The sequence below is a fragment of the Panonychus citri genome, unplaced genomic scaffold, assembly GCF_014898815.1.
Source record: "Panonychus citri isolate SS breed McGregor unplaced genomic scaffold, ASM1489881v1 Contig00046, whole genome shotgun sequence".
In the NCBI taxonomy this organism is placed as follows: Eukaryota; Metazoa; Arthropoda; class Arachnida; order Trombidiformes; family Tetranychidae; genus Panonychus; species Panonychus citri.
This window is the reverse complement of record NW_026515451.1, coordinates 27463-45496: the sequence shown is the minus strand read 5'-3', so window position 1 is coordinate 45496 and position 18034 is coordinate 27463. Positions and strand designations below refer to the sequence as shown.

General features: G+C 33.5%; 5 protein-coding genes and 1 pseudogene across 6 annotated transcripts; 3 read left to right on the top strand and 3 right to left on the bottom strand.

Annotated features, from left to right (window-relative positions):
* Window positions 1–38: 38 nt before the first annotated feature.
* Window positions 39–6642, top strand: LOC128398197 (sterol regulatory element-binding protein 2-like). The gene is given in 8 exon segments (XM_053359026.1): window positions 39–179; window positions 260–686; window positions 788–807; window positions 925–1859; window positions 2729–3130; window positions 3202–3251; window positions 3353–4598; window positions 4601–6642. Coding segments are annotated over 7 exon segments (4851 nt in total). The 5' UTR covers window positions 39–179; window positions 260–273; the 3' UTR covers window positions 6386–6642.
* A 149-nt stretch (window positions 6643–6791) lies between these two features.
* LOC128398189 (gamma-glutamylcyclotransferase-like) lies at window positions 6792–7772 on the top strand. The gene is made up of 2 exons (XM_053359019.1): window positions 6792–7209; window positions 7287–7772. The coding sequence occupies exons 1-2, from the start codon at window positions 7024–7026 to the stop codon at window positions 7623–7625; spliced, it is 525 nt and encodes a 174-aa protein (XP_053214994.1). The 5' UTR covers window positions 6792–7023; the 3' UTR covers window positions 7626–7772.
* Window positions 7773–7972: 200 nt separating this feature from the next.
* LOC128398192 (microtubule-associated proteins 1A/1B light chain 3B-like) lies at window positions 7973–9353 on the bottom strand. The gene is made up of 2 exons (XM_053359022.1): window positions 8813–9353; window positions 7973–8556 (listed from the first exon to the last, which is right to left on the bottom strand). The coding sequence occupies exons 1-2, from the start codon at window positions 8853–8855 to the stop codon at window positions 8234–8236; spliced, it is 366 nt and encodes a 121-aa protein (XP_053214997.1). The 5' UTR covers window positions 8856–9353; the 3' UTR covers window positions 7973–8233.
* LOC128398196 (laminin subunit alpha-1-like) lies at window positions 9046–10738 on the top strand (annotated as a pseudogene).
* On the bottom strand, window positions 10688–13858 carry LOC128398179 (WASP homolog-associated protein with actin, membranes and microtubules-like). 2 transcript variants are annotated; one of them, XM_053359008.1, is made up of 3 exons: window positions 13527–13858; window positions 13330–13452; window positions 10688–13086 (listed from the first exon to the last, which is right to left on the bottom strand). In XM_053359008.1, exons 1-3 carry the CDS (start codon window positions 13736–13738, stop codon window positions 11157–11159), a joined length of 2265 nt encoding a protein of 754 aa, XP_053214983.1. In that variant the 5' UTR covers window positions 13739–13858; the 3' UTR covers window positions 10688–11156. The 2 variants fall into 2 exon arrangements, with proteins under 2 accessions (XP_053214983.1, XP_053214984.1); XM_053359009.1 differs by having other exon boundaries at window positions 10688–13071.
* Window positions 13859–13883: 25 nt separating this feature from the next.
* LOC128398191 (microtubule-associated proteins 1A/1B light chain 3A-like) lies at window positions 13884–17568 on the bottom strand. Its single transcript, XM_053359021.1, has 3 exons — window positions 16531–17568; window positions 16240–16303; window positions 13884–14461 (listed from the first exon to the last, which is right to left on the bottom strand). Exons 1-3 carry the CDS (start codon window positions 16571–16573, stop codon window positions 14203–14205), a joined length of 366 nt encoding a protein of 121 aa, XP_053214996.1. The 5' UTR covers window positions 16574–17568; the 3' UTR covers window positions 13884–14202.
* Between the last annotated feature and the right edge of the window lie 466 nt (window positions 17569–18034).

Genomic DNA, 18034 nt, shown 5'->3' with positions numbered 1-18034 from the left:
TAGATTAGAAATTGTTGATTTAATGGTTCCTTTCATGGAGATTAATTCGTGTGCGATTTAGCTTTTCTTTCGTATTCCAACCGTTAGATGGAAATGATTGTTGTTTGTATTGTTTTGGAATTGAATTTGGGTTTGGATTGACCTGGAAATTGGTGATCTCTTGATGTGATTAATTGTTGGTGAGTTTTTAATTGTGTTTTTGATTGTAATTTTTTTTCTAATTGATTGGTTGTTTGTTCTTATTATGCTGATTGTCTAGTTGTTCCTGTGAGAATGGCTTTTGGATTGTCTGAAAGCTTTGATGGTCTCAATGGACCGATTGCTGAGGAAATGTTACCTCCTTTACCATCAATGGGCTGGTCTCATAATGACAGTTTATTTAATTGTCCTGATGTTTTCTGTAGTTTAATTGGTGATATTGGACCTCCACCTGATTGGCTACCACCTCCACCTCCTTTGCCTCCTTATTTGATTCAAGCTTTAGCTGAGAATCACTCGGTGGTTGATGTTAGATCAGATGATTGTAACTTTTGTCATGTCTTTAGTAATCCAACAGATTCGGAGCTTGTTGTTCCTAAACCAGAATTTAAAACTCACGATTCTTGGTTTTCTTTATTAATTGGTTCAGTTCTTGGATCTACAATTTTGTGTATCATTTTGCTTTTCATTCTAGTGAAGTTCAGAAAGTAAGTTTCACTTGATAGAATTTACAATTTGTTATCAAATTTAATGATCAACTTGAAATTTTAATTCTCGTTTATGATTTTTTCTTTTTTTTCTATTGTAGATGGAAATTGTTCCCTTCAGGTGAAGAATCTAACTTTTCATTTCTTTAATCAGTTTTCGATACAATTGGTGGATCACTCGTTTTCTAATTGTTTTGATATTCGAAAGTTAATTTATTCTTTTTTCTTTCATTTACAGTCTGTGGGCTTGACTCTTGTCCAATTTTCCCTGAAGGAATGATGAGAGGTCAAAAGGCAGTTCCAAATCCTTGTTCACAATCAGAGAATTGTATTTCACCGGTGGTCAATGAGAAGTCACCTCAAAGTGTTATAACCAATTGTCCAACTAAAACTTCAATTCCAAGTAAATATTGGAGGCGAAGTGATGATAATCATTGTTCTCGTGATTCAATTTCTGACCCAAGAATCGCTGAAATTGAGGAATACACTAATATCCCTGAAGGAGGTAGTTGTACCTCTAGTCCCGTTTATGCTGAACTCGATGCCGCTGGAGTGACCATTAATCATTCACAGATTCCAAGTTCACTTCTAATGAATGGTCCATCACCTTATGCTGTTCATACCTATTCAGAGGTCGCCGATGCCATGAGAATGGCAGCTCTTGGTTCATCTACTGCTCTACTTCCTGACGCTTCATATGATAATGTCGCTTATTTACCCTCTTCTAATAGTGATCATTATCAAGCAAGATCATTGAGACGACAACGCTCCGGATTGGGACATCTCGGGAGTGCAACTCCTTTACTTCCCGCTCATCAACAAGTTGTTGCAGGATCACAATTGAACTATTTAACCGGAGGAAGGCCACATAAGAAATCTCGACCAGTTTACTCTCATCATACATCACGAATTAACGCAAGAAATCAACCCCAACAACAACAATTGTCTCAACAACAACTTCAGCAACTCCAACAATTACAACTCCAACAACAACAACAGCAACAAATTCAACAAGATATTGAACCTCGTTACATGAGTTCTCGTCGCCCTGAGGCTGTTTATGCAGATTTTCCTCTCAACTCACCAACACTTTCCACTTTTCGAGTTCCATATGGAACAAATTTCAGAGAAAATCCTAAACGACCTTTACCCGATGTCCCCGGAGTCCGACTCTAAATCAAATTGATAATCTCTTTCTAATCTAATACTTAAATCCCAACGGCAACTGACCATTGAACTTATCAAATCATTATCATTTCTTCCTAATTATAATCTAAACTAATCACAATTGATTTAAACTCAATCGATATGCACAATTATTATTTAAATTCGCAATGTTTGAAAAATTTTCTCATTTAAACTCTGTAATATTAACCCAATAAAGCTCATGTTTTTTCCCGACAAAATATACAAACTGAATTGATAAAACTCCAATTATATCAGGTAATATTCTAATCATCAACTAATTAGAATCACACTCTCTCTAAAAACATACGATTACAAATCAAACACTTAGAAAACAATAATAAGAACATCGAATCGAAAACAATTAACTAAATCATGAGACCCGAATTGAACTGAATTGAATTGAACCAGACAAGGAAAGGAGTTAATTCCCAGAGATGGTGATGATTATCACTGAAGAAAAAGCGTATCATCGATGTTCTGTAAAACAGAAAACAAGAATTAAATTTAATTGTCTGGACGAGAATTTGATTAAAGTCATTTGATTGAATCTCACCAGTAGGAGTTTCTTTCAAATCGGAAGATATTTTTGGCTCCTCCTCATCAGGCGAGTTCACATTTGCTTTTCTCTTTACTTTAAATTGGATTGATTGTTTTCTTTTAATTTCTAATTAACTTCCAATCATTTGCGCTTCTAATTAGTTAATAGTTAATCTTAATATGTAGTTAATCACCGGGCATCTTTGTTGTGACTTTTATTTACATCTTTAAATTGGATTTCAAGTCAAAGTGATTCTGTTTTTATCTTCTCTCTCTCTCTCATTGTTTATGTTTTTCTGTGTGTCATGAGACCTTGATTTGTTTCCTTCTTATTTGATTATTATTGTTATTATAATTTGGTTATTGAATATTATTTGGAAAATAGTTTGTTCTTGATCATCATGGAGATCAATTCTATTAAAGATGGTTTGATTAATGGGTTTACTTTTGATTCATCTTCACTCATTTCTCCATTTACTGGTGATGATGTTTTCACTTGTAATCAGATTAATGCTCCTTTAGGTGATCATAATGAGGATGATTTTGATCAAATGCTACAACAAATCGGATGTTTTGATATTAATATGTTAAATTTGGAGAATGGTGATTTATTCAATGTTACTGATTTAGAGGGATCCGCTTTGACACCCGATTCACTCAAGTTTGAATCATCTGGTGATCTACTGGGAGACATCAAATCGGAGTTCAATCCAGTTCAGGTAAATTCAATTCTCAATTTCATCTAATATAATCTAACTGTTTTCTATTTACTTTATTTCTTTTTCTATAGTCAATGGATGAATCATGTTCACCGAAAAATTCCCCGATTTTGGAATCAAGGTAATAGAATAACTCGATTTTTTTCTCGTTCTATTTGAAGATTAATGTTGTTCGTCTGGTATCTAATTTTATTTTTATTTCTTCTTTTTTTTGGTGATCAGCGAAACTTTTCCTAATCAATTTACCTCAGTACAAGTGTCACCCGTTCAATCACAACCTGTCCAACAATTTATTAATCAATCAATTCAACCACAAACTCAACTTGGATTGACCAATACGACTGGTCAACCAATGGACATTGGTTCATCTATAAAAGTTCAGAAAGTTCAAGCTACTGTTCAACCTGTTATACAACAAACAACCACCACCACAACAACATCAGCCACTCAAAACACTGAACCTGCAATTATTTGTCTTGATCAAAATAGTAAGACAACTGTACCAATCAATTTAAATGATTTAATATCAATCATACGAGAGCAACAACAGCAGAAACAACAATTATTTATTCAACAAAAAGTTCAAGAAGCTTTACTTCAACAAATTCAGTCAAACAATTGCTCTATTACAACAACTGCACCAACAACAACGACTAATACCTCAGCTAAAATGCCATTAACAACGGAACAATTAACTGGTGGTCAAGTAAATAACTTTTTCGATGCTCAAATAGTAACGGATGGTTCAAGTTCAATACTGACCACTCAAGGTGTTCCCATTTCCACTCCAGTTACCGTTTCAGTGGCCAATCCTACAACCACTTTGATTGCTGCCACTCCGATCATTTTACAAAAAGCACTTGACCCAATACCAGATAAAATTGCGATAAACCGTTTGACACCAGTACCACCAAGTCCTGTTCAGATCACTTCACGACAATCCAACATTCAATCATCAATTAAACGCGAACCACCATCACCATTAAGTGACTTGGACAGTCCAAAGCGAGGCAAACACGCAGTGCCTGAAAAACGAACGGCACATAATGCCATTGAAAGAAGGTATCGATCATCAATCAACGATAAAATAACAGAGTTAAAGAACATGGTAGTTGGAACTGATGCTAAATTAAACAAATCGGCTGTACTTAAAAAAGCAATTGAATTCATACATCACATAACCACAGCGAACAATAAATTGAGGCAGGAAAATTTAGCACTTAAAGCAGCTTTAGCTTCGAGTGAGGTTAACGGTGGCTCACTTAAATCACCGATAAGTGTACCAGCCACCGATTCACAAGACATCACACCTCCACTTTCTGATTGTTCATCATCAGCCTCATCACCCGACCAAAGTGGAATCCGATCTCCTCCGAACCTGGATCACCAATTATTTGGGCCTCTGATGGATCACGAATGTTACTTTGTGTCTTTGTCATTGGTCTTCTTGCTTTCAATCCTTTCTCAATCTTCTTGAGTTCAGATGATATCGGACAAACATCAGCATTCATGGGAACTACTGATCATGGTTCAGGTCGTTCTATTCTCAGTATCTGGCATACAGATAACTCACTTGGATGGAGTGAATTGTTGTTCTCTTATTGGAAATCAATTGCTCTTTGGTTATTGAACATATTCATTTGTTTCATTACTCTACGGAGAGCTTTTCATCACTATTCAATCTCAGATCAAACTGATCGAAAGTACTGGATTTACATGGTCCAAGCGAATCAAGATCTTCAAAAAGGAAACATTCGATCTGCCCAACACAATTATATGATTGCTCTTGAAATAATTAGACGATCAGCTCTTCCTAAAACTCTTCCGGGTGAAGTGATGGCCGTTACTTGGCAATTGGTTCGTTTTTGGTTACACTTTTTCTACATTGGTCGCTGGTTAGAAGATTATGATTATCGCGGCAAAGAATTACTGTCGATTGCTTGTTTTCTTCATTGTAAACTCAATTCCATCGATTTGATTGTCAATCAAGGCAAATTTTCTCTAATGGGCTACTTTTACGCTTTATCAGCTATCAACGAATCGAAAGCTTTGGCCTCTGAAGTCGGTCCATTGGTTAGTTCTCACATTTTGGCAGCTCTTCGATTCAAGATAAACTCAAATCTTTACGCTCGATACTTTTTACGAAAAGCTTTGTCCTATTGTAAAACTGATAAGATTGAACATTATCTTCTTAATCCAATTGGACGTAAATTTTTCAACAAATCGCATCATCATTGGAACTATTTATCGGATAAATCTTCCGATTTTGTTAAAACTCCTGAGAAGATTGTTGATCCATTTACATATAATTCACGAGAGTATCGACGTTACTTGATCAAGAAATCAATCTTAACCATGATGAATCCAAAGAGCGGTATTAATACCGAAAATAATCCAGCCAAAAGTAACAAAGGTCGAGCTAACAAATCGATCTCATTGTTGGCCGTAATCGAAGAGCTATCAAATAACAGTCGGCTATTTGGCGATGACATCGCTTTCTGGTGGAGTAACGTAATCAAAGCGGCCTATTTTTGGTTCACTGGTAATGATTCATCTGCTCATTCGGTAACTTTAATTATTCCAGATACACTTCGAAACAATTCACTGGCAATTACCCTTCTTTTGAGTGGAAAGATGAAAAAATATGTTCAAATAAAGAAGCCCAAAGATACGAAAATATTAATGAAACTTTTGGATCGAGCGAGTTACGAACTATGGAGATCAATTGAAATGAATGAGAGCCAAAAGTTACAAGATGATTGTAATCAGCAAATTATTCAAGCCTTCCAATTACTCTGTACCGAATGGTTACTTTCAACTCGATTACGACTCTGGGAACTAAATTGTGATTCATTTCTTTCACCAAGTCAGTATCACATTCGAGGATTTAGAAAAGATTTATCGACTCTTCGATATATGGCACAATTAATTCCAAGTGGAAAGACAAAGTTGTACTTATACGAAGGATCTTATCGTCTAATCAGTGGATCAAATCCACTTGTCACTCAGAATCTTTTAGAAAGAGCACTTCGAAAGAGACGACACAACGGACTTTCCAATATAATTTGTGCCGCTGGGGAAGAAAACAACAGTTTGTCCATAAACGACCAAAAAGATATCGCCAATGCTTTGTTTCTGATCGGCAAACATTTACCCACTCAGTGTCTGTCATGTTCTGGTGAAAAAGAGGGCTACCTCAAGGAAGCCGAAGCGATCATGAGTCGACATCGAAGTGACAAAAGTCTTTTATTGTAAATAATTTCTTCGTTTCAATTAAATCTCAATTCTGTAAACTGATTAGTCTATGAGAATGGAAAACAATTAGCAATCAATCAAAATGAGGATCATTGTCACAAATGATTACCTTTTTGACCCACTCAATTGACATTGATTCTTTTCCATTTCTTTTCTAATTGATATGTTGATAATTACCAATCACCAGATCAATTAATCAAAAATGTAAAACATTAAAATGAAATATTAATTTTTTGATCTTCTCAAAAATATACAAACCATTTGCTATTGAACAATTCATTAAATCGTGTAACATCAAAATAATCAACAAAAATCGAATTGATTTCTGGTTAATCAATTCTAATCGGTAAAAAACCCTTAATTGTAAACAAATTGTTTCTCATTTGATAATCACTATGGTTACAATAAAAAAAAGGAAATTAACAATCAGGTGAGTTCATTGAATGAATGTTTCAACTTGTACTTTTAAATTGTTATGAACAATTTTGCCGATCATTTGGTTTCAACCTTTTGTCTTTTTGTACAATTAACTGATTGTTGAAGTGAAAGATTAATCGACTAGAGAAAATTTAAAATTCTATCATTTAAATTACTTATCGATTTTCTCTTTTTTATTGTTCGTTTTGAATTAATTATCAATGTCTTTTCCATCAACAATCCGATATTTTTGTTATGGATCTAATTTGTTGTCGGATCGAATTCGAGTCAAATTGAAAGGTTCGATTAAAATTTCGATCGGTATTCTAAGTGATTATAAATTAACGTTCTCTGGTCACTCTAACCTGTGGAAAGGAGCAACAGCTGATGTGATTCCAAGTGAAGGGGTAATTGACTTATTCTTGTTAATTGTTGCGATTTAATTTCTATGCTTTGTTTTCAAATGATTTTATTCATCTTTTAGTCTCAAGTCATTGGAATCATTTGGTCGATTACTTATAAGGATTTGGAACAATTAAATTTACAAGAAAAAGGATACAAGTTGATTGCGATTACTGTTGAAAGTGAAGAGGACAATCAACTAATCGAGTGTATCACTTATGTCCAAACGGAAGAGGAAAAGGTTCGAGGAAGGACAATCCTTGGTTCTATGGACGGAATACCGACCATCGTGTATAAAGAGGTGATTGTCCGAGGGGCGATCGAACATAATTTACCCGAAGATTATATCGAAATGATTAAATCATTTGATGCTAAAGAGGAAAAAGATTGTGAATTAGCTCATTTGGTTGGTTTGAAGTAATTTAAAGTTAATTGTTTCGCAAGTTCACGATTTAGTGAAGTGACTTTGATCATCAATTGAGAAAATGATCATTGAATTTGTAGACACAATCAACTGATTATGATTTTCAAAGAAATAAAATGCTAGAATGCTAATTGAAACCGCTAATTGCTTATGAGAAATTTAAGTTTATATTAACACTGAAATCGATTCTTGTATTTGTTTGATTGTTAATTTTTGGTCAATTCGAATTCAATAAAACAAAAATTGACTAGTGAAAGAGATTGAGAATCAAATAAACTACAAGATTTAAAAGAATAGTTTCAACTTTCCTAACAAATTGCATAATCAAATTGTTGTCATTGTAATTGATTTACAATGTAGAATGTTAATTATTCAACATTCTAGTTTATTAGTCAATTGTTTATTATTACAATGGGAATTGTTTTTCATCTCTGATTACAATGGCACTGCCATTCGTATCATCTTTAATTGTTGCTCCTTAATGGATAGATTTTTGTGTTTGAACTTGGGTAATTATCGAATCATTTCATCCCAATATCTCAGGAATTGGGATTAAATGATTGAAAGATTGTCTTTTCTTTCATTCGTCACTGTTGTCAGATTGTTCAGCCAAAAGTTTCTTGTGAAGCATAAACAATGTACAAGAAGCCATCAGGGTCTCTGAATTGTTCAGCGACTTCGCCAACAGAAGTGGAATTGGAGACTAATGAATTACCACCAGCGAGAAGAAAAAGAGCCTGATTTGGATGTAAGGTGAGTCGGCGGCGAACTATTTCCACCAGCTTGTAACATGGAAGGTGTTGGGGTACAAGATAGCGATTTCTATCAATTATTGGTAATTGTTTCTCAGAACGATATTTCTCGATAATTATTGGAGTCTTGTCAGAATAAAGTCTTCTCATACCTTTTGATTGCTTTTTTCGCTCATCTATAAAAGGAGAAAACAATAACAACACAAATTGTTAAATTTGAATCAAGTTGCATCAGAGAAATTTGAGAGCAAACATATCTCACAATAATTAAGAGTCAAGTGATAAGTAAGTTACAGCAAAAGAGAAAAAAGAAAAAGGAAAAAAGAAGAAAAGAAAGAGAAATTTTTGTAAACAAAAACATTTCAAAATGAAGGAAAACAATGGAGAGAGATAGAGAAAGACAAAGAGGTAAAGAGAAAATGAACAACTTACCAAATGTTAGATTTCTTTTAAACTCGAAATTTTGCTTATCCATTTGATTTTAAAAACAGTAAAAAAATAATAAAAAATAATTAAAACCGAACAATTAAAAAAGAGAAGAAAACAAAAGTACAAAAATGGAGAAGCTCAACTGAAATGAGAAGAAAACAAACTGAGGCTCAATGTTTTCTTTTCTCTTTTTCCCTCTTCACTTCTTAACTTTCCCCCGTCTTAACTTCTCAAGGATGTCGAGGCTGCATGGAAGGTGTGACCGAACTCATTGGTCCAGGAGCATTGCAGTTCAAAGGTGAAAGTTCTTATGCTACAATAGATCAGGAAATGATCAGTCGACTGAGATGCGAATCAATGTCGACTATTAATAAGTAATGATAATAATTTTGATTCTCACTTTAGATCCAAAGATATGGCAGAGAAAAGTACATCGTCGCTCTGTAATTCAGATCATTTGATGAAGACGCGATCATCTTTTTCTTGGGCAACCCAGACACTGGAGATTTCGTGTCGATTTGCCTTCAAGACGAGTGAGTATTGTACCAATTTAATCTTGGATCTGGATCACGATTACAATTAAGATCTCGGGAGAGATACAATAATGGACAGTGGGTTCGATTAGCTGCTGAAAGAGATCGATGGTTGGAGTATCTCTCACTCAATACATTCAAACACTTCCTGGGCTGTATGAAAGATGTTCAGATCAATACAACTCCATTGAATTTACTGAGCATTGAGAATTACGGTGTAATTCCGGTTGTAGAGATCGAACCTCTCGAATTGTCAAGTTCACAGGTCAAGGTTACTTGGAATTGAATAGTCGACCTCTTGGAGAAGAGAGCGACTTTAGTTTCACCTTTAAAACAAACCAATCGGAAACTTTACTGATTATGTCCACTTTCCAAAGGAAAACTAAAAGGTTCGAGATTATGTAAGTATACAATTATTTAACTGTTACAATAAAATCACATTAATTTGATTGCAATTGGAATAACAATTGTCTTCCATAAATTAGCACTACTATTCAGTGGCAGTGATCGGAGGTCTTCTAGAGGCTCGTTTCGGGTGAAACTTTACTTATATCAGAGGTCCAAGTGAACGATGGTGCTTTCCATACAGTCACTGTATCGAAAAGGAATCGAAAGTAATTAAATAACCTGCGGGAAAAAGTTTGGAAACTTTTGCTAAAATCGTAATATTTTAAGAACGAACTTTATTAAAATTTTGAAAATTATTTGAATTATTGTTAATTAACTAACATATTGATGAAGGAAAAAAAATTTCAATTAGTCAATTAGTTCGGACAAAATTGAGTTCCAAAGTTGAAGGAAAAAAATCGATGAGATTTGATAAATGTTAAGTTTATGAGAGCTTTTAACATGGCTGTCAATGGGAAAAATTAGATTTTGTCAAAATGCAAAAAAATCGAACTTTCTTTTTTGAATATCTTCGCTCTATCTCTTGACAGAATTAAGTTGAACCTCAATTGAACAAAATTTTAAGCTGATTCTAAACAAACTATTTTCATAAAAATCTGAGCATGAATCGAAAAGTTATTCAAAAAACTAATTTTAAAAATATTTTTGTCGATTTTTTTTTTCATCACTTCAATTTGAAAAATTAGCGATACTATTAGTTTTTTTGACCTGAAATTCGTACAATATTGTATATTAGCTATGAGAATATAAAATTTCAAATGAATATGATCAATGTTAACATTTGATTGTCTCTTTTTTAAGAATCTTTTTGAATATGGATGATCATGAAGTAGCTGTATCTCGATTGGCCAAGGGAACCAATTCCGTTGAAGGTCCAACTAATGGTGGACTTTCGGAAGGAATGACACTTCGAGGAATATCTGGAACAAAGGAACAATTAATTGGTGTGATTCGTGATTTTTTCTTTAATGGGCGATTGTTAAAATGAACGAACCAACAAAATTCAAAGGAATTGGTGTTGGACGAGGTCAATAATCAATCAATATAATCAAATTAGGCAATTTTCGTGTACAAATAATACAAATGTTTTCTTTTTTACATTTCTAATTAAACAAAATAATTATAAATTTACTTTTTTTTATCAAATTAGACAATAATTGATGATTGAGCTCTTAGAAAGCGCTTATATGCCAAATTTGACCATTTCAGTGCGTCATTTGCTCTGTACTTCAGCGCATTTCAGATGATTAAAACTATTTAGTCATTGATTTCTTTCCTAAATTATTATCGGAATTCATATGAAAATCAGCATTAAACAAAACATGGTGAAAATGCTGAAGTGTTCATGCTGCTAACTCTTTCCGATTTCAATTGTATCAAATATAAAAAACGATTATTGGAGTTTTTCAATCGAAATCGTTTGAATTATCTTGTTCGTCTTCTGATTCATCTGAATCACGTCGAGCAGCTCTGATCTTATTCAAAGCGTTCATCAGATTTTGAGCAACTTGACTCGCTTCGTTTATCTCTTTTGTTATTGGTTCGCATTTTTTCAATTTTCCACGTGCATTCAGTATATCGTTGAGATTAATTGTTGAAGATGATGAATCAATTTTCTCTTCAATCTGTGATTTGCCTCGAAAACTTTTTTCCATGCATGATACAAATGCTTTATCACGCTGATGCTTTGTCAGGGAGACGAATGGAGCAGGAGGAGGAGGTGGAGGAGGTGGTGGTGGAGGGCAATTAGGAGGAGGTGGAGGAATATTCGGAGGTGAGTTCAGCTGAACATAGAAAGATGAAGCAGCCGGAGTTTTATCTACAATAGTTTTGGACTTGGTAGTTTCATCTGAAAGACTTGATTGAGGTGGAAAATTTTCAATATTATACATTGATTTCATTTCTTGGAATGAATCAGGTTGGTGAACATCATCTGGAGGCGGTGGTAATGATCCATCACCAGAAGCTGCAACACTATGAATCCATGGATAAGGTGGTAATCTTTCATCATGTTCCAATGATTTTTCTTGAAAGAATTCACCTTCATCACAGAACTTTTGACTTCGCATACGAAAGGCTTTCAATCTTTGTAAAGTTTTCTTACGAATCTTTTTGTGAGCTTCTTCTCGTTGCTTTTCTTCATCACTACAAATACTTAATAGACTTAATCTTCGAGTGGAAGCTCGAATAGTAGTAGAATCACTTTGACTTCCTACTTGAGATTGTGTGTCATCTGCTTCATTTTCTTGGATAGATTGTCCTTCTTTAGATTCTGTCAGTAGAAGTGCCTTTTTATTACGAAGATGAGCTCGTCGACGAGCAATAGATTGACGTTCAACTTTCAATATATCGATCGCTTTTATTTTGTCGGATCCAATATTAGTTGGACAATCTTCCTCGAGTTGGTCTTGAGTTTCTTCAACCGCGTCATGAAATAAATCGCTATCGGAAATTTCGTCTGAATTTTGCATCGCGAGTAAATCAAGTTTTTTCTTGATCAACTTCTCTTCTTCAGCAAGAATCTCAAGTCGAGTGTTGATGATATCGAGCTCAGTTCTTTTCAGTTCGTGTTCGGACGATGACTTATCAGAATCTTGATCCAAAGATTTTAGATATTTTCTCAATTGATCCCGATTATACTCTTTTGTTACCCTAACTGTATTTCTAAGTTTGATGATCTCTTGGCTATGGTTTATTTGTAATTTGAGAAGTCTCAATGGTCCATCTTCGAGGTCGAAACCATTTTTGCCGAATCGTTGTTCATCCTCCTTGATACGAATCATTTGACCTGAGATGATATCAACAACTTTTCGATAATATTCTTGGTAAAGATGCTGTAAGGCTCCATTGGCACTTAAAAACTGATCATTAAATTCCTCGATCTCTTTTCTGGCAAGAATTTTGACTCGATTACCAAAATCTGGATCACTAAGACGTTCTTTGGCTTGTTTAATATGATTATGAGCCATTTCCCGAAGTTGAAGAAACGGTTGAAGTTGAAAATTATATTTTTCAGAAATTGCAACAGACAAACTTGCTATGACCTTATCTTCAAGCTTCCATATTTTAGCCAATTCTTTCATGTTTTTAGCTCGAGTTCTAAGCCTTAGAACATCTTCCAGATCGGTGTAACATCCTTTAACTACGTTCTCAAACCCTGTCAATCTCATCTCTTGAATATCCTCTTCGAAGTCACTTAATGGATCTTCATCATCATCAAATAAAAGAGCCAAAAGAAGACCTTTGCCAGCCATGGACATTGCGACCTCAAGATATTGTTCAATCGCATTACATGTTTCCAAGTCAACTTCTTCCGGTATCCTTAAAATGTAATAACTAGAAAGGTCAGTTAATTAATTTACAATAAGTTTGTTAGTAAAAAAAACATTTCTATGAGAAGGTGAAACAATGACAAGGTCAAAATTGAAGATATTGTTTATAAATTCAGCCTGAAAAGTGATGAATATAATCAAACCAAAATCATATGGCTGAAAACTCAGGATAATCGATATGATTGTCACCAGCAAGTTAGAGTTTCTGTTCAATAAAAAATCAACAATTACTCTTAAATTAATTTACCTAAATGCTGACATTAGATAAGGTAAAAAACCTTCCGTTGACTCGAGATTGGCTGGGAAATGACCATCAAGAGCAGGATAAACGATTCTCAACTGATTGTGAATCCCTTTCAAGGCTTGAACACTACAAGAAAAAAGTCAAGTTAGAGATTAAAGTAATGAGTTAATGACCAAATATAAAGAAAAACAGTTAGTTACCTGATAAAAGAGGCCACTGATTTAGGTTTAACATCACTCGCTTTTCGACTTCCTTGAGTACAAGTTATCGCTAATTTTTGCTCAATTTGATTATAAGCAACAAGAAATTTGATCTTACTCGAGTCACCAAAGTCAATGTCACCTTCACGCATGAAAATGTTTCTTTTAACGGCGACCCAGCCTTCCAGGCTGTTAGAGGAAGAATCCATCATTTAATTGAGGCACTTATTTTAGTTGTCAACATTTAACTAAGAAAAAAATGAAGACCCTTATTAACTAATTAATTAGAAAGTTGTTGATAACAAAAATGTAAACAAAATCACATGAGAGAACTAGGGACCGTTGAGTCATTTCCAATAGACGAAAAATTTTCGTAAAAGTTTTTCTTTAATAAACAAAAGTTAAACTAGAGTAAAATTTACAATGTAGAATGTGTATTATTCAACATTCTAGTTTGTTAGTCAATTGCTTATTATTTCAATGGGAATTGTTTTTCATCTTTGATTACAACGGCACTGCCATTCGTATCATCTTTAATTGTTGCTCCTTAATGGATAGATTTTTGTGTTTGAACTTGGGTGATTATCGAATCATTTCATCCCAATATCTCAGTGATTAATATTATGGTGATGATTTAGATTGTCTTTTCTTTCATTCGTCACTGTTGTCAGATTGTTCAGCCAAAAGTTTCTTGAGAAGCATAAACAATGTACAAGAAGCCATCAGGGTCTCTGAATTGTTCAGCGACTTGACCAACAGATTTGGAATTGGAGACTAATGATTTCCCACCAGCGAGAAGAAAAAGAGCATAACTTGGATGTAAGGTGAGTCGGCGGCGAACTATTTCCACCAGCTTAGAACATGGAAGGTGTTGGGGTACAAGATAGCGATTTCTATCAATTATCGGTAATTGTTTCTCAGAACGATATTTCTCGGTAAGACTCAAGATATGTCCGTCAGCTCAACATCTTCACTTTGAGCCGATTTTTTTTGGCTTGAGACTGGTGACTATTTTTAGAAATTAAATTAATTTAGTTAATCGTTTTAGTTAATTGTTAATCAAAATAAAAATTTAATTAAAATTAATTTCTTCAGCATCGATAGGGTTATTTTTTAAATGCTGTAAAGTAGTTTCAAAATTAAGAGTTGGTTCTTTTAGATTATGATAAGTTTGTTTGTATAAAAATTCAGTTAGATGATCACGTCAATTTTCACCATGAGATGATTTCGGAAAATGAGATTTCAATGATCTCCAATTTCTTTCAATTGTCTGTGTGTGAATATTTTTTTCTTTGGGTGGACTGGGTGAAAATTCTCACTATGATTAACATAAGCATGAAAATAATAGTGATGGTTAAGGTTTTGATAAGATTTCCAACCATCTGAATAAATTGTTGTTCCAGGTAAAACATAGCGTTTAATTACCTCTAACAAAGTATTTTCCTTTCGATCTGGAACAATTTCAGCAAAGGTATTCTTAGATAATCGCTCAATTCCACCAAAAACCCAAACTTGTTCTTTCTGATCTTTAGACAATCGACCTTTATGATTTTTTCTTTTGTAGACCATAGTTTCGTCGATTTCGACATTCTATTTTTCCTAATCCACCAATCATTTTTTATTTTTATTAACCAAATTATAACAAATCTACCAAGAAAAACAATTAAAATCATCATTAGAACATTTTCGATTTTTTCGATTAATCGAAATTTTTTCGATAATCGAAAAAATTGACCAAACGTTTCAGGTCATTTCTCCCGAACCACTGATCGTTTTTAAATAAAAAGAACTGATCCTGAATCAGAATTTCAAGCTGATTCGAAATATGTATAACATTATGATCAAAGAAAAAGAACTTCGCTAAAAGTGATACCTTGTCAGAGATTTGCAAAAGTCGAAAAATTGGTAAATCGAGAAACTTTTTTTTTCATTTCTAATTAATCATTTATCGTATCAAGACTTTTTATATCTCATTTAATCACATTTTTCATGGCCTATCTAATAATGTTAATCAACAGAAAAAGTTCCGATTATTTAGAAAAAATTGTAATGCTAACCAATTAACTCACTTGTCTTAATAAATAATAATGGAGAGAAACAGTTTGTTCAGAAAGTCCTAAGTCGAGGGCAGTCATTGAAATTGTTTTGTTACAACACCAGCAAAATATCACCTTCAAAAACATCAGAATGTCCAATTTAGATTTTTCAAAAATAGTTCCTCTAGTCCAATTGGATTGAAGCCGACACTTTCGACAAACGAAGCCCTTACCAAGCTTCGAATTTTTGATTTTTCTCAACACCATAGTACCATCACAATTGATATTTAAACAACTTTTAGGCATTTCATCTGGAATTAGTCCTGAATCAATAATATAATTTAGTCCTGGAACTTCATCCGAAGGTGAAACAATAACTTGATCAAAATTAACTAAATTTAATTTAATTGTTGAAACCATTTTTGCTTAAAGAAAAAGATTTGTTTATTTTAATTTGAATAATTAAGTACAAAAATTATGTAAAATGTGCTCTAATTTGCGCCTTTTTGTCCTTAAAAAGTGTCACCTATTATTTGATTAATTAATTGATTATTTAACAAGATTTAACTAAATTAATTTAATTTCTAAAAATAGTCACCAGTCTCAAGCCGAAAAAAATCGGCTCAAAGTGAAGATGTTGAGCTGACGGACATATCTTGAGTCTTACCTATTTCTCGATAATTATTGGAGTCTTGTCAGAATAAAGTCTTCTCATACTTTGTGATTGCTTTTGTCGCTCATCTATAAAAGGGGAAAACAATAACAACACAAATTGTTAAATTTGAATCGAGTTTCATCAGAAAAAAATAGTCTCGTAATTTGAGGCATATCTACATTAAGAGTCAAGTGATAAGTTGCAGCAAAGGAAAAGAAAGAGAAAATTTTGTAAACAAAAACATTTTCAAAATGAAGGAAAACAATGGAGAGAGAGAGAGAGACAAAGAGGCTAAGAGAAATGAACAACTTACCAAATGTTAGATTTCTTTTAAACTCGAAATTTTGCTTGTCCATTTGTTCTTAAAAACAGTAAAAAAAAAGGATAATAAATAATTAAAACAGAACAATTAAAAAAGAGAAGAAAACAAAAGTACAAAAGTGAAGAAGCTCAACTGAAATGAAAAGAAAACAAACTGAGGCTCAATGTTTTCTTTTCTCTTTTTCTCTTTTTCCCTCTTATCTTCTTAACTTTTCCCCGTCTTCTTCACCAGAAACCTAAATGTTCATCTCGAATCAACTGATTTCTTTTTCTTTGTTCAACAATTGGCGATTCTATTAACAGGGTAAAGTAATTCTCGATTACATTACCGATTAACAATCTCAATTGTTCACGTTTACGTTGAGATAAATCGTCTTTTTTTCTGCCGTAAAAATTGATTTAAGAGCAGCGATCAATCCATACATTCACAAATCTCCAAATCTGATTAATTGCAAGAGTAATTAATAAATTGTCCTACTCCAGTGGTTCAATAGTTTACAAGATTGGAAAATAGTTGAACAACATAAAGAATAATCTTCCGATAATATTCACTATGATTGCAAAGAGTAGAGAGAATTAACAAAATAAATAATTTTTACTCTGTTAATTAATCATTTTTTCAATTCTGTTCTCTCTGGTTAATCTCATTATCATTGTTATCATTGTTATCATCGTTACCTGTTGTAATCATACTGTTCATTGCTTCGATATCGTTTTGTAATCTAACCGAATTCTGGGCATCTGCGGGCTTTTTGTGTGTAAAACTAATATACAGTTTATAGACTGACATAAATTGCGCAGGAACCCATTTAGCGCCCAAATCATCTAAATGCTGCATCACAGTGCAATGTATTTTAGGATTGAGCGGTGGTCCAGTGGTCTTTCTTGCGAAAATTAAATCGAAGTATTTGCTTTGGGCATCATTGACATTGTTATACTGAAAGATGCAAACAAACAAATTAATTATAACTACTTGACATTTGAATGAATAATTATTTTGAGGGGAAAAAAATTTATCCTACAGAAAAAAGAAAAGAAAGAAAATGAAAAGAATTAGTAACTTCAATTAATCGACGGATTATCCCTGAAAAAGATATAACCATAATTATCACCATCAACATGAAGCTATTTTGTTACGACTAGTTAACTTGGTTCAATACAGGGCTATTCAGCTATTTTCGCCGATGTTTTTTGCGATTTTCTCAGCAACTAAGAGTCAAAGAGACTCGAGACTTGAGTGGTATGAGTTTGAGCAATACTCAATTGTCATATCAAAAGATCAAGGTCATTCAGGTCACTGGTAAAATAACACGTTTCAAGGTCATCTGGAGGTAATACAGGGCTATTCAGCTATTTTCGCCGATGTTTTTTTCGATTTTCTCAGGGTTAAAAAATGTGGAGAATAACTGTATTACCTCCAGATGACCTTGGAAAATGAGTTTAGAGATCTTTGTTGTTGATCTTGAGATATTACAGTTTAATTGAATAACTGTTAA

What these genes read in the sequence shown, in the direction of transcription:
- LOC128398192 (XM_053359022.1), bottom strand. Translation starts at nt 8,855, where the DNA reads ATGGATAAGCAAAATTTCGAGTTTAAAAGAAATCTAACATTTG. An exon ending in TAAAAGAAATCTAACATTTG is followed by an intron (nt 8,557 to 8,812) that starts GTAAGTTGTTCA and finishes CTCCTTTTATAG; the next exon opens with ATGAGCGAAAAAAGCAATCA.
- LOC128398179 (XM_053359008.1), bottom strand. Translation starts at nt 13,738, where the DNA reads ATGATGGATTCTTCCTCTAACAGCCTGGAAGGCTGGGTCGCCGTTAAA. An exon ending in TCAGTGGCCTCTTTTATCAG is followed by an intron (nt 13,453 to 13,526) that starts GTAACTAACTGT and finishes TTTTTCTTGTAG; the next exon opens with TGTTCAAGCCTTGAAAGGGA. An exon ending in TATCTAATGTCAGCATTTAG is followed by an intron (nt 13,087 to 13,329) that starts GTAAATTAATTT and finishes TGACCTTTCTAG; the next exon opens with TTATTACATTTTAAGGATAC.
- LOC128398189 (XM_053359019.1), top strand. Translation starts at nt 7,024, where the DNA reads ATGTCTTTTCCATCAACAATCCGATATTTTTGTTATGGATCTAATTTG. An exon ending in ATGTGATTCCAAGTGAAGGG is followed by an intron (nt 7,210 to 7,286) that starts GTAATTGACTTA and finishes TTCATCTTTTAG; the next exon opens with TCTCAAGTCATTGGAATCAT.
- LOC128398191 (XM_053359021.1), bottom strand. Translation starts at nt 16,573, where the DNA reads ATGGACAAGCAAAATTTCGAGTTTAAAAGAAATCTAACATTTG. An exon ending in TAAAAGAAATCTAACATTTG is followed by an intron (nt 16,304 to 16,530) that starts GTAAGTTGTTCA and finishes CCCCTTTTATAG; the next exon opens with ATGAGCGACAAAAGCAATCA. An exon ending in GACAAGACTCCAATAATTAT is followed by an intron (nt 14,462 to 16,239) that starts CGAGAAATAGGT and finishes CTTGAGTCTTAC; the next exon opens with CGAGAAATATCGTTCTGAGA.